Consider the following 22,300-nt stretch of genomic DNA (forward strand, 5'->3'; position numbering starts at 1 on the left):
TTGAGAAATTGTACCAAGTCCCACAGAAAAGGGTTGAATATTTTTCTGTCACCCCATTAGATAATTAGTTGTCTCTGTGGTCCAGGTAAAATCTAGTCCACAAAGGAGAAAGGTCTAAAAAATGGGACCTTTTTGGAAGGAAAGATCACTCCTCTGCCTCCCTGAAACTTTGTATTTCTAATTAGCAAGCTCTCTTGGCTGAGTACAACTTTTTAAAGTGGGACAGTGTCACCATTCTTAGCTATGCTTTCACAAGATAGTAAGAAAGAGCTTAAGGTCACAGACAGGGGTGGCTAATAAGTGCCTAAGCCTACTCTCCAGGCAGCCACTTTCACCTTGGACATGAAGGGCAGATCCATGGCTACAGCCATAATGATACAAAAAGCCTTATGGTTACAGGCTTCAGGCATACCCAAGGAGTTGGAAGTCACAAAAGAAGACCTGCTCTTCAGTCGATGGAGCTATTTAGTGAATACATGGATAGTGCTTTACATTTCCTGAATGATCTGAGAGCCACTCTGTGCTCCTTGGGGAGGTACACACCTGCCTCTTATCATAAACCTTACCAATATTCACCTCAGACGAGGCAGGGAACTATGTTGTACCAGCCAAGCCAACCGTGCTATCTCCTCAGCAAGAAGCCATGCATCACCTCCTCATAACACACTATGCATCTGCTTCTGGACAGCGGATTTGTGAGGACTGTCAGGAGCCACACCAGAACCAGTCCAGAGTAGAAGGCAATCTTTGGAAGCTGCATTGCTCTCTACAACTGAGTTTGATCTGCCACACATCCAACACATGAGTGCTAGAGATCATCACCCATGTTTACCCAATCCATTTCCAATCCCTGCCCTCTATCCATTCCTTTTCCCCATCCTTCTTCAGGAACTTTTCTCAAGAGAGCTTACTATAAACAGATGTGGCCTCACTGCGTCTTCTAGGAGCCATAGAGACGGTACTGCAGATGTACTGGAGAAGAGGGTTCTATTCCTGATAATTCTTTATTGTGAGGAAGAAAAGGGATTTTCTTCCTATCCTGGCCCTAATGAGTCTTTATGCGCTGTCTCTGATTCAGGATGGTAACACTTGCCCCCATCATTCCCTCTCTTCATGCTCAAGGCTGGTTCATGGCTGTCAACTTACAGGCCAGGTATTTCCACACCTCTATTCATTTGGTCCCCAGGAAGTGAGGCCCAACCGTTCACAGTAAGACTCAACCATTATCAATCCACAGAGTACTGCCATTGGGACTCTCCATGGCCCCAGCAGTCTTCACAAAACTCCTAGAAATGGTAGGGGGCACACATAAAGATGAAAGGCCTGGATGTCTACTCATATTGAGACAACTGGCTGATAAGTGAAGGATCCTAGCAAAAGATGGTAACAGCTAGTCCTCTCCTTTTTGCCCAACTACACCTCCCGGTGAACTGTGAAAAATCATCTCTCGCCCCAGGCCTAGATGGCAAAACCATCTCTCCTCGAGAACAGGTTCTTGTCCCTGCAATCAGTACTGAATGGAGTAAGATAAAATCTGGCCATGATACTGTGGACTTTTCTGGTCTGCTAGGTCACATGTCTGCATGCATATGTGTGACACTGGTTGCCAGACTTCATCTGTGGCCTCTACAAATCTAAGATCAGTGCATTCCCTGTTGGGACACTAGATAAACAAGGAAGCTGTGGTTCCACTTCACATCATCTCAGAGCTGAGTTGGTGGCTAGCCCCAAGACCATATGTAGAGGGGTACCTTTCTCACGCCCCCCCGCCCCTGACCATGACATAGTCATACATGTATCAAGAGGAGGTTGGGGGTTATCTAGACAATCTCCAGATGTAGGGGACCTGCTTCCAGGATGACATGAGATGTCCTGAAGCTCACAGATCATAATGGTTTCCTGCATGACATTCCTACCTCTTCCTCAAAATTCCACAGTGCAAATCTTGATAGACAGCACCTCTATAGTGTACTACCTATACAAACAAGAAGGCACCTGCACATCATCCCTCTGTCAAGAAGATGTCAAGTTACGGACATGTTGTCATCAGCCCAGGCAACAGCCCTGGAACCAGGGGGCAGGATGGGAGGCCATGGTCTCCCCACTTTTAAAAGCTGGAGGGTCATGCCCCAACTTTTAAACATGGGCGTACTTTGTGGGGGAAATGCTGCCGCTGACCCCGCTCCGTGCCTGCCCGAGGCTTGCAATTTGGGCGGGCATTGCGGTCTTCTGCCCCCCGACTACACCCAGGCTAAAAAAAAGTGGATGGTATGCCCCCCTCCTCCCCCAGGTTTCAGCACCAGTGGTTCCCCCACTTCTACAAAGGTTCTGGCACCCTTGAGCCCAGGATAACGTGACAGCTCTTCACTTCTCTGGAATCAGCAACAATGAAGCAGGCAACTTAAGCAAACAATTCATCACAAGCAGAATGGTTTCTGCAGAGGCCCATCATAGAGCTCATATTCAACCAATGGAAAGTTCCCACAATGGACCTGTTCACCACCGAGGGCAACTTTTGCTCAAGAGGGGGCGTGAGCCTGGGATCATTACCTGATGCCGTCCTTGTCTCATGGAATTGAGGCCTCCTGTATGCTTTTTCCACCAATTCTCCTGATTCCCAGGGTGATAGCCAAGATCAGATAGTACAGAAGCACACTTATCTTTATAGCTTCTTATTGGCCATGGTAGCTTTAGCTGACAGATCTGTTACAGATGTGTCTTTTCAACCTCGTATTCCACTCTCTTACTGTCCAAACATGATGTTTCACAATCATGGTTAGATGATCATCCAGACCAAAAGTCACTGCATCTGATGGCCTGGATGTTAGCTGGTTGAGTAACCATGACAGAAACTGCTCATTGCAAGAAATACTTATACAAAGTAGAATGCCATTTGGAAAAAATCATTACTCCTTGAAATTGAAGAGATTTTCAATATGACCAGTCCAGCACAATCTAGAATAACTATACGTTTTGATATTGAAAATCCTTGGCTGCATATTGCATTAAAAACATTCTGGCCTTTCCTTCAGGTCCATCGTGGTTCACCTTGCAACAGTTTCAACTTGTCATCCCCTAGTACAGTTATGCATGGTCTTTTCTCACCCAATGGTATCGAAGTTTCTCAAGGCCCATTACATACTTAGCCACAGGCTAGAGAATCGACTCCAGCATGGGGCCCTAATATTGTCCTCCTAAACCTCTTGGATCCTCTTTTTTGAGCCCCTTTCGGAATGCTAATTGCACTGTCTCACCCTCAAGATGGTCCACTGCAAGAGCCATCCCCTGCTGAAGCCAGCAGTTTTAGGATTATGAACTATGGGCACCAATATAAGAACCTGCCAGTCTTACTCTGGAGCCTGGACTCTAAGAGAATGGTAATGTGTTATGACATATAGCTTCAGAGAACAAGAATTAACTTTTAATTTTCATTTTTTCTTTCTTTCTTTTTTTTCAAAGGGCTTTTGGTATATTCTCTTCTGTTACACCAGTGTGACAGGATAATTTATTTGTTCCTTTTTTAAAGAATAATTTGTTTGGGTTCCAACAGTGCATGTGATGGGATGGACAAAAATCCCACCTGGGACAAAAAGGGGTAATATCCCATTCTGGAAGCAGGGACTGAATAGCCCCCCTGCTGCACAACACTTGTCAAAACAGAAAGTCTGGGTTAAGTAAAATTAGAGACAGGAAGCATTGGAGTTGGGCTACCTTGACAGCTTTTGGTCTGAGATGGAGAGGTTATAGCAGAAGAACTGAGCAACCATAAACTAAGAACCTAGGACCAGGCCTGGGGAGAAGATTTGGACTAAATTTTATTGTTTTATTGTTAATTTGTCTGTTAATAGGGTTAATATTTTGACCCTACACAGGGCATGTAGCCTCTATCTTAGAGCAGATGGGAAAAATGCCTGCTAACAGTGTTCATTACACTGAATGTAATATTCTTAACAAACGTCTCCATTTCATCACACAGCATGAACTAAAGACAGATGAAACGTTCCAGACAACTGTAGGGAGTATACCATATATTATCTGATATTGTGATGATGCATGTTGATAGTATAATAAATGTTTTTGTTCATTTTTCATATTTAAGGTATATAAGAAAGCCATGAAAAACCTGCTCCCAACACCAGCCAAATCACATTACACATTCAACCTGCGTGACTTTTCACGTGTTGTCCAAGGCTGCTTACTCATTAAAAAAGAATCAGTTGAAACCAAGCATACAATGATTCGTCTGTTTGTGCATGAAGTATTTCGAGTATTTTATGACCGACTTGTGGATGACTCTGATAGAGCCTGGTTGTTCAAAATAATGAGAGACATAGTGAAAGACCATTTCAAAGAAGCGTTTGACATTGTTTTTGCACATCTAAGGCAAGGGAACGCACCTGTAAGTAATCACATTTTCCATTACAAAACAATTAATTTTTATTATTTTCTGTATCATAATGTCTGAATTTTAGCAGTGGCTATTTTATCTCGGTTCTATCTCATCTGTCTTGGTGCCCTTCTCTGTTGGAGCATGTTGCATGATTTAAAAAAAAAAAACCCAAAACAACCCCCAAACCTACAACAAAGGTTTTGCTCTTCTTTCCTGCTGGCAAGAGGTAGGCTTAAGGTTGTACTTTTTGTTACCTGCATTACTTTAAAAAAAAAAGTTATGTTTATTTCACTTCCAAGGCATTCATAGTATTGAATTTTTTAATTTTTTGTGTTTTGCTAGGAAAATATTTGTTGGAAATCAGAATAAAACAAATGAATATAGCATGCTTGTCAGGGGGGTGGGAAGAGGATACCTGGCATTTCAGCACTCTAGGAAATTAATTATTTTTCATCTTTTTGAAAATTTAAGAAAACTGTGATGTGACTTGTGAAAATTTCTGGACTAGTTTGAATAACCAGATTAGTATGTCACTTTTAAAGGCTTGACTGATACACCTTTAGTTTATGTGACTTTGTATATTATGTGTTAGAGGTCTTGCACACTGAGATTAATTCATAATAATGTCTGTGTAGTTGATTTATTGATAGTGTGTATATATATATAATTCTGTTCTTTTCTATTCTCAAGTCTGCATCAGTGGTCTTCCTTCTTTAGGTTTCATGCTGATAGGCAGACCAATTACCAGGTCATTTTCTTCTCTGCAGAGCTTCCTCTTGCAACTTATTGAAGCTCTTTAGTTTTCCTTCTACTTCATCCAAGACAAACGCTCCAGCTCCTCATGATACACACCAAATATTCCTCAAGGCCCTGTTGCAGAAATTGTAATGTGGTCTCTTGTTCTGCCCACAGTGTGACTGAGGGTTGTCCTGAGCTCCAGTCCTGCCTCTCTTGATAGGGCATAAGGCCTATGGTACTGCAGCCTACCTTCCTTGTGGCCCAGATGGGAGCTCTTGCTCCAGGCTTCTCTCTCAGCAGATCAGCTCCCTCTTGTGCCTCATATAAGTGGATCACTGGAGGCAAAACTCAGTCAGTGCTCTCCACTGGTTCCTTTCTATGCAGCCTCAGCAGCTATTACTTTGATCAGACATGTTGGGGATCTCACTGCTTTCTGTCATAAAGAACTATTCCTTATTTTTCATAAAGGCACAGCTGTCCCACATATTAGTCCCAAGATTCACCCCCAAGCCTGGCTCCGCATTTCATATTTCCCTCCCAAGTTTTGTCCATATTCAAAGTCCCTTAAAGGATATTTTGGCATAATTTAAGTATTATTTGAACCTAACAGTTTTTTTTGCTTAGGACTTGCCCTTTTAGGCAGATTCTTTATTTGAGATATTCAGGAGTCTAAAAATAGAAAGAAAAAGTCCAGTTACACAGAAGCTAGGATGGATGAACTTCTGCAGTAAAACATTGCTAACTTCCATTAGTGAAGGAGACAAGCTTCAATCTCTTCCATTAGTGAAGAGATTAAAAATAGAAAGAAAAAGTCCAGTTACACAGAAGCTAGGATGGATCAACTTCTGCATTAAAACATTGCTAACTTCCATTAGTGAAGGAGACAAGCTTTCAAGTTACACAGAGTTCTTCTTCAGGCCTGTGAAAGGCACTTGGAGTGTCATAGCTAAATACAAGGTGGAATAGATTGTTTAGCATAGTAAATACAAATTCTAAGGGACCGATAAAGGTGAACAATCTGTTTTTTGTTGTGATCACAAGTTTTTTGGATGATTTTTGTTTTTTAATATGTTTTTCCCACTCTTTTGCCATTTAATGGATGTGTAGACAAGGAACTTACCTTATGGCTCAAGTTATTACTTCCTAAGATGAGGAAGAAGGGTGCTACCCATACCTCTGTGTTATATCCTGAAAGTTTTGATTATGTTTGTGCATGAGACTATGAACAGCATTTTAATTAATTGTGTTCAATGAATAAATAAATAAATATTTACTAGAGTTGGACATGACCTATTAGTAGGGATTTTGATTTTTTGTTTTAATCAATAAACACTGATAAAACACCCCAATACAAAAAAAAAAGTTTATCCAGTAAACAACAAAAATGGTTACTTGTGTCAAAGGGCTTGTCTACTTGGATCAGTATTGTGACTAGGAAGTGTGATCTCTAAAGTGTGCTAATGTATTGCTCATTAATTAGTCCATGTAGGAAAATGACAATTAAGTTTCACTTTGCAATTTATTGATTTTATACCATAGGTAACTGAAGAAGACATGAGAAGTCTGGTATTTGGTGATTACATGAACCCTGACCTTGAAGGAGATGAAAGACTTTATGTTGAAATTCCAAGTGTTCAACAGTTCAGTGATGTTGTAGAGCAGTGTTTGGAAGAATATAACCAAACTCACAAGACAAGAATGAACCTTGTAATTTTCAGGTGCACATACTTGGCATTATTAACAGCTTTAGGCAATAAACAACTTTGTAATAATATTCATTTTTGAGAAGTTCACTTTTTACCTCTCTCTTACCCTTTACATGTCTCCACCAAACTGTCGCTGATTACAATACCTGTTGGCAGATGCTGGGGCCAATTCAAATGATTTTACTGGGAAGCAAATGCACTACACTTTGCACCAGAAGTTCTGTTCTGATGGGAGACGAGCAATCCTGCTTTATTTTCAACTGACTTTATTTTTCCTTTTTTGGTGGGGAAAGGGAGTAGGTGGGTAAGCAGTGATCTTTTCCTTTCATGTCTCTGCTTATTTCTTCAGTTAACTGATGTTTGAAATAACATTTTTCTCCCCAGGGACCCTTTGCAGGAGCACTCATGTTTGTAATTTAGAAGTGCTGCACTAGATCCAGATGATACTATAGCTGTGAAGTTTCAGAATAGCAGCCGTGTTAGTCTGTATTCGCAAAAAGAAAAGGAGTACTTTTCTTATGCTCAAATAAATTGGTTAGTCTCTAAGGTGCCACAAATACTCTTTTTCTTTTAGCTGTGAAGTGACTCTCTAACTATCTGTTAGGGGAGAATTCTACCACTTTTGCTTGTGGCTTCTGGACCCTCATTTCACCAGGGAAAGGAATTCCAAGTCTGAGCGGGGCTGCACAGCCATGCCCTACTAATCACAGCTGCAGTTCCTCCTGTGAGGTTCTAGGCTGATCAGACCAAGCCACTGGTCTCCTAGTGACCAAGCACATAAAAAAATATCCTGAACTGGCTTTTCAGGATAAGTCAGAATTTGCTTTCTTTGAGATGATTGAACTTTTTTGAAACCAATTTAAATGGTGTCCCCCTTCATCTTCTTAAATGAGTTTTATGCTTCCTTAGGAAGGAATTCTTACCCCTCTCCCAGCCAAGGTTGAAAGCAAGACTCTTACTTTTGGCGGCCTTCCTCTTCATCTCCTTTCTGACACACTGTTCAAATATGAGGATGGGAAAATAGCTTTTTCGCTGTTCCAGTGCACAAACTTTCATTCAGTCATCTCCAGATGCCACCTTTTAAAGAAATTGCTCAATTCTGTGTTTCCCAAAATCAGCAACAAAATGCATTTTGAAGGGGGAAAACATTGACCTATCCCATATTCTTTCCCATGTATTCTTCCCTATTCTGTTCATACTATTGATATTTCCCAAAAGTTAGGACTAACAGAGCAACTGTGCTTTAGACTTGGAAATTTCCTTATCTGTTGATTTCTTCTTTTAGATTGACATCTCCATCAGTCCAAGCCCACTAATTCCTAAAGCTTATATTTAGTGATCGGGTGATGTGTATATAGTTGTCACAACAGTTATGAAAGATTGGTTTAATGGCTACATATCCAGCTTTGGAGGTACTCTTCTGGGCAGGAAGTTGGGCAAACATGACTTTCTGTTCTCATCTCCCAGACTTATTGACAGAACATAAAAATATTAGCTTAGAAAAATGTAAAACATTTATAAATGTACTTTGTCTCTTTTCATCATGATGTTTAATCTATTTCATTGTCAGGTACGTGTTGGAACATTTGTCTCGGATAAGTCGTATTCTAAAGCAGTCAGGTGGCAATGTCTTACTGGTTGGAATGGGAGGGAGTGGACGTCAGTCTTTGACCCGTTTGGCTACAGCCATGGCAAAAATGTATATTTCTCAGCCAGAGATCTCTAAGAGTTATGGTATGAATGAATGGAGAGAAGATCTGAAGGTGAGTGTTAACATAATGGGTGGCAGGTATAATAGGCAAGGGGAGGCATTGCCTCCACTAGCACAGCCGTCCCTGCTACCCGACACCTGGGCTCTGGTGCCCCCACCCTCTCGCCTCTTCCCCTCCCTGTTCTGACCCTTCCCTGAAGCTCCCATGGCTTGCTGCTGCTGCCTGGGGTGAATCTTCCTCCTCTACCCCATCCTCTTTCCCTTTGGAGGTCCCCACAGCTGCCAGCCACATCTCTGCTCACCCCCTCCTTCCTGCGGGGCGTGTGTGTATGTGTGAGAATGCCAGCAGGGAGTCAGTGGCAGACGTGGATGGAAGGAGTGAGAAGGTGAGCGGAGGGGATCCCTGAGTAACTTTACACAGTGAAAAAGCCTTCCAGAGACCTAGTAGCAGAGATCACTGCAACTGTTAAAGAGCCATTAAAGTAGTAATGAAGCCATTTAACAGGTATTTGCCAATGCCCAGGAAGCCTTTGGCCACATTCAGCTGGCTTTTATATTGTAGGAAAATGTATTATTGGGATTAAAAACAGTTTCCAAATGACAACCCTTCAGTTATTCTCTGTACCCAGAAGAAGTAAGTGTTAACCTGGCTCAAGGAGGAGCTGACATAGCTAGTGAGTTTATTTCTTGATCTAGGCATTTTATTCAAACCCAGTTTAAGTAAACGAGTCTGGCAGGGAATTTTATGTAAGAAAAGTGATTAAACTACTGCCTTAATGCAGGCTGTCAATGACAAGCACTTTTTCAAAAGGAGAGATTAGGCTTCAGGTAGGCACAGGTAGCCTGGCTTTTCATCTCTCTCTATATAGCATACACCGAACTCCCTGCCACCCAAAGGAGAATCTATCTGGCAATTGAGCTATACTTGTTGCCTGTTCAGCTCCCTTGGGGAATGTTATTAGTGTTTTAAGATGAAAAGGGGGGAGGTAGTCACGGGGTGGGGGGCAGCTGCAGGGTGAGGAGGCTAGTGGCGAGCCAGCTGCACAGCAGGTGGTGGTGGGGGGTCTCATAGCGGGCAGGGAAAGGGTCTGGTGCAGGGGGAGGGTGAGGAGGCGAGCAGCGGGTGGGGAGGAGGTGAGCAGAGGGGGGGATCTTGGGAGGGTGAAGAAGTGAGTGGAGAGTCAGTGGTGGGTGGGGGCGGGATCTGAGGCAGAGCAGGGGTGGAGTGTGGGCGGGGCTGTGGACGGAAGAGGCAGGACAAGGAGCTTGCCTCCCCCATGGGACGTTTCACCCACCGCCCATGATTAACATGCATGTGTTTTGGTTTTAATTTTCAAGAAGTGTGTTCCAGAGTGTGCCATACTTTCAAATCAACTTAAAGTTAATTTTTTGAACCTTATAGAACCTTCTGAAGAGTGCAGGCATGAAGGGCTTGAAAACTGTGTTTATAATCACAGACACACAGATTAAAGAAGAAGCTTTCTTGGAAGATATTGACAGTGTTCTCAATACTGGAGAAGTACCTAATCTTTTTGCAGCAGATGAAAAACAAGACATTATGGAGGTATCCTTAAAAAATGGCTATATTTCTCTTAAAATGTAATCTCTTATTTTCATTGTGGTTTGACAATAAATAGTAAATTTAAAAGGGGAACCATAAGTTAACTTGCCCCAGCAACACAATTTTAAAGCAAAACTGCAAAATTTTTGCATCAAGAATTTAACAATATATACCTTTTTTAAAGTGCCCATTTGGATATGTACAGTTCATTTAATGACTTTTACTGGATCTCATGAAATCTTGTTTTCACAAGATCTTCTTGTAAATTGTGTTAACTTGTTTATAAAATGGGATGGTTGATACATCTTGCCTCTGGTACAAACCTTAATTCTGAGCACATGCTTTCCTCACACATACATAACACACTATACACGTAACTTGTGCTTATATGCCAACCCTCAATATTTGCTAATGTTGCTGAGCTTGTAATGATGGATTTGCACTTTTTCTTATTACTTGGAGGAAGAAATAAGTTCTCTGGGACTATGTAGTCTGTCTCTGTCAGTAGAAGCTTCTTGTGTGGGCATTAGGGCATGGTTAAATGTCCCATAACTAGGCATTTCCTTGTTTTTAGGGCTTTCTTTTGGTGGCATGTCACATTTAACATACTTCAATCCCTTTTAAACAAAGGTAGGAGGACGTTGTTTGATGGTGTATGTGTATTGTTGGTGTGTGTGGTTGGGGAGGGTTGTTTTGTTTGTGGAATGCCATAATAAAAGCACAAATCACTTTTTCACTGCACCCCTGCAGTTTACATGGAAATCAGTGGCAAGTGCACTAGTATAACCAAGGCCAGAAATGGGCAGAAAGTGTATGTCATCAATTATATCTTCCCAGAATAGGGTTAGACCTACATTTTCAGAATACAGAGTAGCAGCTGTGTTAGTCTGTATTCACAAAAAGAAAAGGAGTACTTGTGGCACCTTAGAGACTAACAAATTTATTTGAGCGTAAGCTTTTGTGAGCTACAGCTCACTTCATCGGATGCATTCAGTGGAAAATACAGGGGAGATTTATATACATAGATAACATGAAACAATGGGTGTTACCATACACACTGTAACCAGAGTGATCACTTAAGGTGAGCTATTACCAGCAGGAGAGCGGGGGGGAAAAAACCTTTTGTAGTGATAATCAAGGTGGGCCATTTCCAGCAGTTGACAAGAACGTCTGAGGAACGGTGGGAGCCGGGGGGAGGGAGGGCGGAATAAACATGGGGAAATAGTTTTACTTTGTGTAATGACCCATCCACTCCCAGTCTTTATTCAAGCCTAAGTTAATTGTATCCAGTTTGCAAATTAATTCCAATTCAGCAGTCGCTCGCTGGAGTCTGTTTTTGACGTCTTTTTGTTGAAGAATTGCTACATTTAGGTCTGTAATCGAGTGACCAAAGAGATTGAAGTGTTCTCCGACTGGTTTTTGAATGTTATAATTCTTGATGTCTGATTTGTGTCCATTTATTCTTTTACATAGAGGTTGTCCAATTTGGCCAATGTACATGGCAGAGGGGCATTGCTGGCACATGATGGCATATATCACATTGGTAGATGTGCAGGTGAACGAGCCTCTGATAGTGTGGCTGATGCGATTAGGCCCTATGATGGTGTCCCCTGAATAGATATGTGGACACAGTCGGCAACAGGCTTTGTTGCAAGGATAGGTTCCTGGGTTAGTGGTTCTGTTGTGTGGTGGGTGGTTGCTGGTGAGTATTTGCTTCAGGTTGGGGGGCTGTCTGTAAGCGAGGACTGGCCTGTCTCCCAAGATCTGTGAGAGTCATGGGTCGTCCTTCAGGATAGGTTGTAGATCCTTGATGATGCGTTGGAGAGATTTTAATTGGGGGCTGAAGGTGATGGCTAGTGGCATTCTGTTGTTTTCTTTGTTGGGCCTGTCCTGTAGTAGGTGACTTCTGGGTACTCTTCTGGCTCTGTCAATCTGTTTGTTCACTTCAGCAGGTAGGTATTGTAGTTGTAAGAATGGTTGATAGAGATCTTGTAGTGTTTTTCTCTGTCTGAGGGGTTGGAGCAAATGCGGTTGTATCGTAGAGCATGGATCGTGTGATGTGGTCTGGATGAAAGCTGGAGGCATGTAGATAGGAATAGCGGTCAGTAGGTTTCCGGTATAGGGTGGTGTTTATGTGACCATCGCTTATTAGCACCATAGTGTCCAGGAAGTGGATCTCTTGTGTGGACTGGTCCAGGCTGAGGTTGATGGTGGGATGGAAATTGTTGAAATCATGGTGGAATTCCTCAAGGGCTTCTTTTCCATGGGTCCAGATGATGAAGATGTCATCAATATAGCGCAAGTAGAGTAGGGGCGTTAGGGGACGAGAGCTGAGGAACTGTTGTTCTAAGTCAGCCATAAAAATGTTGGCATACTGTGGGGCCACGCAGGTACCCACAGCAGTGCTGCTGATTTGAAGGTATACATTGTCCCCAAATGTAAAATAGTTATGGGTAAGGACAAAGTCACAAAGTTCAGCCACCAGGTTTGCCATGACATTATCGGGGATAGTGTTCCTGATGGCTTGTAGTCCATCTTTGTGTGGAATGTTGGTGTAGAGGGCTTCTACATCCATAGTGGCCAGGATGGTGTTTTCAGGAAGATCACTGATGGATTGTAGTTTCCTCAGGAAGTCAGTGGTGTCTCGAAGGTAGCTGGGAGTGCTGGTAGTGTAGGGCCTGAGGAGGGTGTCTACATAGCCAGACAATCCTGCTGTCAGGGTGCCAATGCCTGAGATGATGGGGCATCCAGGATTTCCAGGTTTATGGATCTTGGGTAGCAGATAGAATACCCCAGGTCGGGATTCCAGGGATGTGTCTGTGCGGACTTGTTCTTGTGCTTTTTCAGGGAGTTTCTTGAGCAAGTGCTGTAGTTTCTTTTGGTAACCCTCAGTGGGATCAGAGGGTAATGGCTTGTAGAAAGTGGTGTTGGAGAGCTGCCTAGTAGCCTCTTGTTCATATTCTGACCTATTCATGATGACAACAGCACCTCCTTTGTCAGCCTTTTTGATTATGATGTCAGAGTGCTTCTGAGGTTCACATTTGGGGACAATGTACACCTTCAAATCAGCGGCACTGCTGTGGGTACCTGCGTGGCCCCACAGCATGCCAACATTTTTATGGCTGACTTAGAACAACACTTCCTCAGCTCTCGTCCCCTAACGCCCCGACTCTACTTGCGCTATATTGATGACATCTTCATCATCTGGACCCATGGAAAAGAAGCCCTTGAGGAATTCCACCATGATTTCAATAATTTCCATCCCACCATCAACCTTGGACTGGACCAGTCCACACAACAGATCCACTTCCTGGACACTACGGTGCTAATAAGTGATGGTCACATAAACACCACTCTATACCGGAAACCTACTGACCACTATTCCTACCTACATGCCTCCAGCTTTCATCCAGACCACATCACACGATCCTTTGTCTACAGCCAAGCTCTATGATACAACCGCATTTGCTCCAACCCCTCAGACAGAGAAAAACACTACAAGATCTCTATCAACCATTCTTACAACTACAATACCCACCTGCTGAAGTGAACAAACAGATTGACAGAGCCAGAAGAGTACCCAGAAGTCACCTACTACAGGACAGGCCCAACAAAGAAAACAACAGAACGCCACTAGCCATCACCTTCAGCCCCCAACTAAAACCTCTCCAACGCATCATCAAGGATCTACAACCTATCCTGAAGGACGACCCATCACTCTCACAGATCTTGGGAGACAGGCCAGTCCTTGCTTACAGGCAGCCCCCCAACCTGAAGCAAATACTCACCAGCAACCACCCACCACACAACAGAACCACTAACCCAGGAACCTATCCTTGCAACAAAGCCTGTTGCCGACTGTGTCCACATATCTATTCAGGGGACACCATCATAGGGCCTAATCGCATCAGCCACACTATCAGAGCTCGTTCACCTGCACATCTACCAATGTGATATGTGCCAGCAATGCCCCTCTGCCATGTACATTGGCCAAATTGGACAACCTCTATGTAAAAGAATAAATGGACACAAATCAGACATCAAGAATTATAACATTCAAAAACCAGTCGGAGAACACTTCAATCTCTTTGGTCACTCGATTACAGACCTAAATGTAGCAATTCTTCAACAAAAAAACTTCAAAAACAGACTCCAACAAGACACTGCTGAATTGGTATTAATTTGCAAACTGGATACAATTAACAGAGTAGCAGCCGTGTTAGTCTGTATTCGCAATAAGAAAAGGAGTACTAATGGCACCTTAATGAAGTGAGCTGTAGCTCACGAAAGCTTATGCTCAAATATATTTGTTAGTCTCTAAATTGCCACAAGCACTCCTTTTCCATTTTCAGAATACTGTTCACACATTTTGAGTGCTTAGCACTTCCAAAAATCAGGGCTTAGGTTTCATAAGTTGGACATTGAAAATTAGAGTAGTATTTTGAAAATTTAGGTCTTAATCTTTTCACGTGTCCATGGTATGTCAACTAATGAACCATCAGGGTGTTACATTTCCAAAACTCATAGAAGTTGATGCACCGTACATGCACAAATATTTTTATTTAATTAGTTATGTTACTTGATACATTTTTAAAAAAAACATTTCTTTCATTGTGGTTTGATAAATATATTGAGAGCAGCATTCCATATAATTTGCAAAGAAGTTAGATTATATGATGATTTTAATTGATTGGATTTTTAAGGTATTATCTTTTCATTTTAACCAAGTATTTATTAAAGATGGTTGGCTACGGATAGTTCTGTTTCAATTTCATAGTTCTTTTGAACATATTCTTTAATTTCAAATAATTTTTTTTCCATGTAGCATTTAAATGTGGTAGTTATTCTGCAGCATGTCAGTTGAGATAAACTCATTCATTGTTCATAAAAATATGTTCAATCAAAATAATTCTATCACCAATCTATCTTTCCACTTTATAGATTTCTAAAAAATAATTGCTAGGTTATGTGAAATAGTCATATTTTGTGGAAAAAACTTTTGAATTTTAGGGAAATGGATGATCTGTTTTTTGTGGATTATTAGTTAACTGAGATCAGTATTTATTGTATTGTAAGAACAGTACAGAGTAACGGTGTAGATGCTTCATATATTCAGCATATAAGGTTTCTTCTTCTAAGAAAAGTTTTTGCAAATGATTAAATGTGATATGTTTGTGTATGTGGACATTTGAATCCTTCTCTACCTGTAGGTAAATACTGCACATCCTTTTAATGAATTGTTTTGAGTATCACTTTCAAAAATGCTTTCAGTAAGTTGTTTATTTTTATGAAATGTAGTTTAGGAAGTTGGTGTGGTATATGGCACTTAAAATGTATATTAGAGGAAGAAGAACATTGATTTTTATGAGATTGACTTTCCTTAAAATGAGGATAATAATTTGCACCTTTTTAATTTATATTAATAATTTATATCTTTTAAAATGTTTTTGTAAGTGGTTGAAGATTGATTTTAATTGTCTTATTGTTGTGTTACTAATAAAAGGCTAAGATACTTTATTGCCTGAGGAGGTTCCATTTCAAATTCTGAATTTCAGAATGTGATTTATAACCTCCCCATAAAGAGAAGGTCACATTTTAACCAGTTTAATCTTTATCCTAATCTAGAATACTAGATTGGTCAAACCAGCAGGAAATTAGTTCTAGAATAGTGGTGGCAGAGTTACAGATAAATACGACAGGTTTCAGAGTAGCAGCCGTGTTAGTCTGTATTCGCAAAAAGAAAAGGAGTACTTGTGGCACCTTAGAGACTAACAAATTTATTTGAGCATAAGTTTTCGTGAGCTACAGCCCACTTCATCGGAGGCAGTGAGCTGTAGCTCTCAAAAGCTTATGCTCAAACAAATTTGTTAGTCTCTAAGGTGCCACAAGTACTTCTTTTCTTTTAGATAAATACGAGTGTGGCACCCCCAAATATTATTTGCTTATTGTTCTGTTTTTCTAATTTTATTCTGTTTATTAGCAGGTTTTGTCTTATTTTACCTATACTACATTTTAGATCATGTGATGTCAAAAAAGGATGATTTAAATCATTTTGAAATACAGTATTTAATGACAGGTTATTAATCACAGGCTTCCCCATCCCATCCATTATTCTCTAGGGAGTTCGTGCAGTAGCTCAAGCTGGCAGTAAACATGATGAACTCAGTCCCCTGGCCTTGTTTGCCTACTTCGTGAACCGCTGCAAAGAAAATCTCCACGTTGTGGTAGCATTCAGCCCAATCGGAGATGCTTTCCGCAATCGTCTGAGACAATTCCCATCTCTCATCAATTGTTGTACTATTGACTGGTTCCAGGTTTGTAAAAATATGTTGCTGCCTCAACAGAGGGTTTCAGTTTTCTAATAATACCTGTATTTTCATACCCCATTATGTTTCCCTTCTACCCTCTGGCTAGCAGGGGTCAGCCTCTCTCAAAATATTCAAAGTATAACAAGTCATCCTCACTCATGTTTTTGAGAAACTATTTGATATTTCACCCTGTTACAGGTAAAGCTAAAAAATAATTTAAAAAAATTAGAATGTCGAGATGCAGAATATTGTAGGGGCTGACCAGTTTCAGCATGGTTGTTCCTAGTGTTACTCTGTCATCAACAACTTGCTCTCTAATGATGCTTCATTCCTTCATTTGCTGATTATTGATTGTTTTGTTTAATCAGATAATATATGATGTGCTGTGTCTCAAGGCATTCAAGATTTTAAAATAGTTGTTCACATCTGAATCTTGGTTCCAATATAACAGTGTATAATTAACCTAGATTTTTTTTGTTAACAAAATCAGTTGGGTGAAAAAGTAATACGTTCATAATTTCTGTTGCCAGTTTACAGGATCAACAAGTTGGAAGCAAAGGTGTAAGCAATTTGGAATGGCTGACAAGTGTGGGGGAGTTTTCACTTTGTGATGCTGCACAGTGTTTTCCTATGCTGCTGGGAAAAACTGAAGATAGAGATTCCTTAGCAGAACTAAAACCTGGATAATTACCTTTAATTGCTAAAGGCAACAGTCCTTACAAATGGTGTTATCAGCAATTAAACTGCAGCTAGATCTATTGATTAGCCACCAGCAAACCATTTCTTGAGACATAATTTGTTGGACGCATTAAAGAAATTGCTTGTTCCAAAGTGTAAAAATTACGTCTTTGCACAAATCATGAGTGGTAACACCTACATTTTATTTCCTCCCTCTGCCTTTTTTTTCAGCCATGGCCTGAAGATGCCCTTGAACGTGTGGCTAATAAATTCTTAGAAACACTTCAGCTCACAGACAATGAACGTCAAGAAGTGGTGCCCATCTGTAAACACTTCCATACTTCTGTTTTGTCACTCTCTGAAAAGTTAGTTTTGTGTATTTTTAAAAAACGGGGTGATATGTTATATAAATAAAGGTATAAGGAGGATAAGATGAGACTTTTTATGCTATCAAAAGTGGTAAAATTAAGAATAATCTAAAATTAAAAATAAAGTACTAGGTTAGAGAACATTTGTTAACAATTAAGGCAATTAGGTGATGGACCACATTACTTAGTAAGGTAGTTTAGTCACCGTCATTACTGATAATTTCTGTACTGTGAATTTGTAAATTTGAAGAACTGTGCAAGTTTAGAACATGTTTGTGTGACTTTTTTATTTTTGAAACAAATGGATCATTCCTGTTAGTTGTCACACTTTTTATTTTCCACCCCTTTTATGTTTCATTAACTGTAGTTAGAAAGATTATCTTTCTTTTCCATAGATTCTTGGAAACCCTGAGACGACATAACTATGTCACTCCTACTTCTTATCTTGAACTCATTGCTGCCTTCCAACAACTTTTAACTCAAAAACGGGATACTGTGATGAAAGCCAAAAAGGGTTATACTAATGGACTAGATAAACTAGCTTTTGCTGAATCTCAGGTGAGTAGATACACATGTTAGAACAGGCAGAAATTGAACTCAGAAACAGTTCTATAGAGACAAGCCAAAAGCAGAACCTCAAATCAAAACCTTAAAATTTCCAAGGTGGGAGCTAGATTCCAATCCCTACATCTGAAACAACCCCTATGGGTTTGGTTTTGGATTAAGAAGTGGTCTGTGTAGCTTGAATGCTTGTCTCTCTCACCAACAAAAGTTGGTCCAATAAAAGATATTACCTCATCCACCTTCTCTCTCTAAAAATAGCAGAGAATTTATTTTTCAGTTTTGGCTCAGATGTAGCCAAAAACCTCATCAGAATAGCTATGCATGTAAGCTTTGGTGCCAGAATATCAGAAGTGTCATGAGAACAGGAGGTCTTATAAGATTTTCACAATTCAGGTTTTATTTTGGGCAGAAATCTCAGGGCTTGTCTACACAAGGGATTTAATCCACAGTGAGGAGTGCCCTATAAGAAGCAGGTCGCCAATGCCATCGGAAGCTGGCCACTCACAAGTGTTATTGATTTGTAACCAACCAATTAGGTGTAGGGAGATTGACTGCTGATGCCATTGTTATGCAGATGTGTGATGCCATGCATAAGGTACTATTGCACCAGGTTATAAAGCTTGGTAGTGCTCAGGAGTTTGATGGCTTTGCACGCCTGGGTTTCCATACTGTATTGGAGCAGTTGATGGGACCTGTGTGCCTATTATTTGCCCCCTGTACCAGAGCTCAGAGTTTATAAACAGAAAGGGGTATTTCTGCCTGGTGCTTTAAGGACTGGTTGATCACTGTGGCAGGCTTATTAACGTAAATAGAGGGTGGTCTGGAAGGGTCCACAGTACCAGGATCTTTGAGAATTCACTTCAGTTTACCTTAATGGAGAAAGGACAGTTTGCATCCAAGCTCACTATGGATATTAATGGTGTGGAGATTGCTTCAACTATCTGGCGAGAGACCCAGTTTATTCTCTATTTCCCTGGTTAAAGAAGCCATTCAAAGGTCACTTGGACAGAAGGAAGTAACTGTTTAACTATTCGCAAAAAGAAAAGGAGTACTTGTGGCACCTTAGAGACTAACCAATTTATTTGAGCATGAGCTTTCGTGAGCTACAGCTCACTTCATCGATGAAGTGAGCTGTAGCTCACGAAAGCTCATGCTCAAATAAATTGGTTAGTCTCTAAGGTGCCACAAGTACTCCTTTTCTTTTTGCGAATACAGACTAACACGGCTGTTACTCTGAAACCTGTTTAACTATTACGTCAGTAGTTGTGGAATGGTAGTGAAGTGTACATTGGGCTGTCTGAAAGAAAGGTGGTGCTGTTTGTGGAATAGGTGGGAAGCTGCAGGAAAAAACTTGTTTTCTCTGAATACTGTGTGGGTGCCTCAGTTCCCCTATGCATTTCTTAAGTATCTAGGTCGGGGGATAAGGGTGTGTGATTGTTGTAGAGCCCTAGAAGGAAGGGATGTGCAGGTGTCTGCACAGAGAATGGCCGATGGCCTGGGCCCCTCCCCTGCAAGATGCCATCTGAAAGTGTTGGAGAAAAAAGATCAGATGGTCGTCTTGCCCACGAGAGAGACAAAGGCCAGAGGAGAGGCTGGGGGGAGTGTCAGTTTGGAGCTGGCTGGGGAAACGGAGGGAGGCCCAGCACCGGGGTCTGGGCTCCCTGCCCCCCAAGATGGATCTGACTGAGCGGGTCCTGTTGTCTGTACCTACAAGCTCTATTTTGGACTGTGTTCCTGTCATCTAATAAACCTTCTGTTTTACTGGCTGGCTGAGAGTCACGGTGAATCACATGAAGTGGGGCGTGCATGGCCCTGACTCCCCCACAATCCGTGACAGTCAGCATCCTGGTTGTGAACCCTCATGGAGATTTGCTCAGCAATGTACACAAAAATATCTTTATTCCAGTGTTTGTCCACAAGAGTTTGCTGTACTAACAGATTGAGATCAAGGGTCTCAACACACTCCAAGTGGCTGCTTGAGGCATATTATAAGTCTTCTGGAGTGATAGCCCAATAGGAATTGTGTGGGCAAATAGCTTAATTAGTTTTAAGAGAGAGCTAGACAAATTTATGAGTGCAATTGTATGGTGGGGCAGGGCTCAACAGCCCTGGGACTCATTTCTGGTTTATGTTTTTTGTTCCCAGAGTTCATGCTTCAGGGTTTCAGCAGGGGTCAGGAAGGGATTCCCCCCACCCTCAATGTATTCTGAGAGATGTTTTTTATCTTCTTCCTGTGAGGCATCAGGAATGGCCCTGGCTGGAGATGGGACATTGGATGGGAAGAGCCAGGGCTATAAGGTGGCACTGTGCAGTCTCTCTCTCATGTGCTTTGCTGGCTGATTCTTGCTCACATTTTCAGGCTCTAACTGATTACCATGTGTGGGGGTGGGAAGGAATTTTCTCCCAGGTCAAATTGGGAGTGACCTTGGGGTTTTTTCGCCTTTCTCTGCAGCATGTGGGTGTCGGTCACTTGCCAGGATTATCTGGGTATGTAACAATTAATCATTTCCTTGCTATTTTAGGGCTTGAGCACTGGTGCACCTCGGTCCCTCCTATTCTCTGCTTGTGGCACAGTCCAGTCTTTTGTGGGCTGTAATATTTTGTCTAATTTTCAGTTGCTGGATTTAGTACACGGGTGGTGGTGGTGATGGCATCCTGTAATATACAGGAGGTCAGGCTAGATGATCTGGTGGTCCCTTCTGACCTTAAACTCTATGACTCTATATCACAGCAATGCTGATGTATTTGAATCCAGGAGCAAAAAGGCAAATTCTGGCCCTTGTACCAGTTTTTACAGAGCTTTGTACATCAGGTCAACTTCCCAGAATAGTGAAAGGCACACAGGTACACAGATCAGTAATGGACACTCACAAACAGCGTGGGATAGCAGTTGGAGAACTGCCAAGTGGTGCACAGCAGCAGTCCATGAACATGAATAATACAACACATTAATTCAATTCTCATTGAAATTAATGCACTTTAAAAGAGGATTCCAGTGTTGGCAATGAATTTGGAGTTAATGCGCTCTCATGATTTGTGTCATGTGTACTCAGGCATTTTCATATCAGATTAATTCAAATTAATGCAGATTAACACGTAGACACACATACAACCCATGTAGACAAGCCCTCAGAGAACAATTTGTGAGATAATGGCATGGACTAATCCAAATGTGAACCCTAACCCTGATTTTGCCTCAGACTCAGATCTCAAACTCTGTACTAAACTTGATCTGGATCCAAACACTGCTTCATCAACTCATCTCTCACTTCCTCATTAAATTGGCAGTCAGTCAAAGGCCTGGTCTACACTACGAGTTTATGTTGAAATTAGCAGCGTTAAATCAAATTAACCCTGCACCTGTCCACACAACGAAGCCATTTTTTTGTCGACATAAAGGGCTCTTAAAATAGATTTCTGTACTCCTCCCCGATGAGGGGATTAGCGCTGAAATCGACATCACCGTTTCAGATTAGGGTTAGTGTGGACACAATTCGATGGAGCTATCCCACAGTGCACCATTGTGACCGCTCTGGACAGCACTCTGAACTCGGATGCATTGTTCAGGTGTACAGGAAAAGCTATGGGAACTTTTGAATATCATTTCCTGTTTGGCCAGGCGAGCTCATCAGCACAGGTGACCATGCAGTCCCAGAATCGAAAAAGAGCTCCAGCATGGACCGAACGGGAGGTACTGGATCTGATTGCTGTATGGGGAGACGAATCCGTGCTATCAGAACTATGTTCCAAAAGACGAAATGCCAAAACATTTCAAAAAATGTCCAAGGCCATGATGGACAGAGGCTACAGCAGGGACGCAACACGGTGCCGCGTGAAACTTATGTAGCTCAGACAAGCATACCAGAAAACCAAAGAATCAAACGGACGCTCCGGGACAGAGCCCCAGACATGCCTCTTCTATGCTGAGCTGCAAGCAATTCTAGGGGGGTCCGCCACCATTACCCCACCCCTGTCCGTGGACTCTGATAACGGGGTACTCTCCGCCATGCCTGAGGATTTTGCGGACGGGGAAGATGAGGAGGAGGACGACCAAGCTTGAGGAGAGCACACAGTACACCATTCTTCCTGACAGCCAGGATCTTTTTATCACCCTGACTGAAATAGCCTCCCAACTCAACCAAGCCGGAGAAGGGACCTCTGGTGAGTGTACCTTTTTAAATATAATACATATTTTAAAAGCAAGCGTTTTTTAATGATTAATTTGTCCTGAGGACTTGGGATGTATTCGTGGCCAGTACAGCTACTGGGAAAAGTC

General features: G+C 41.7%; 1 protein-coding gene across 1 annotated transcript in view; it reads left to right on the forward strand.

The window, feature by feature from the left end:
• The window catches only part of DNAH12 (dynein axonemal heavy chain 12), a 169,013-nt gene that overhangs the window by 80,477 nt on the left and 66,236 nt on the right, over window positions 1–22,300 (forward strand). Inside the window, exons 40-46 of the mRNA XM_077821355.1 lie at window positions 4,100–4,399; window positions 6,668–6,846; window positions 8,405–8,597; window positions 9,948–10,109; window positions 16,226–16,420; window positions 17,324–17,457; window positions 17,856–18,018. Coding sequence (XP_077677481.1) covers window positions 4,100–4,399; window positions 6,668–6,846; window positions 8,405–8,597; window positions 9,948–10,109; window positions 16,226–16,420; window positions 17,324–17,457; window positions 17,856–18,018 — 1,326 coding nt within the window. The remainder of the gene's footprint in view (window positions 1–4,099; window positions 4,400–6,667; window positions 6,847–8,404; window positions 8,598–9,947; window positions 10,110–16,225; window positions 16,421–17,323; window positions 17,458–17,855; window positions 18,019–22,300) is intronic.

Source organism: Eretmochelys imbricata, chromosome 7 (genome assembly GCF_965152235.1).
Source record: "Eretmochelys imbricata isolate rEreImb1 chromosome 7, rEreImb1.hap1, whole genome shotgun sequence".
In the NCBI taxonomy this organism is placed as follows: domain Eukaryota; kingdom Metazoa; phylum Chordata; order Testudines; family Cheloniidae; genus Eretmochelys; species Eretmochelys imbricata.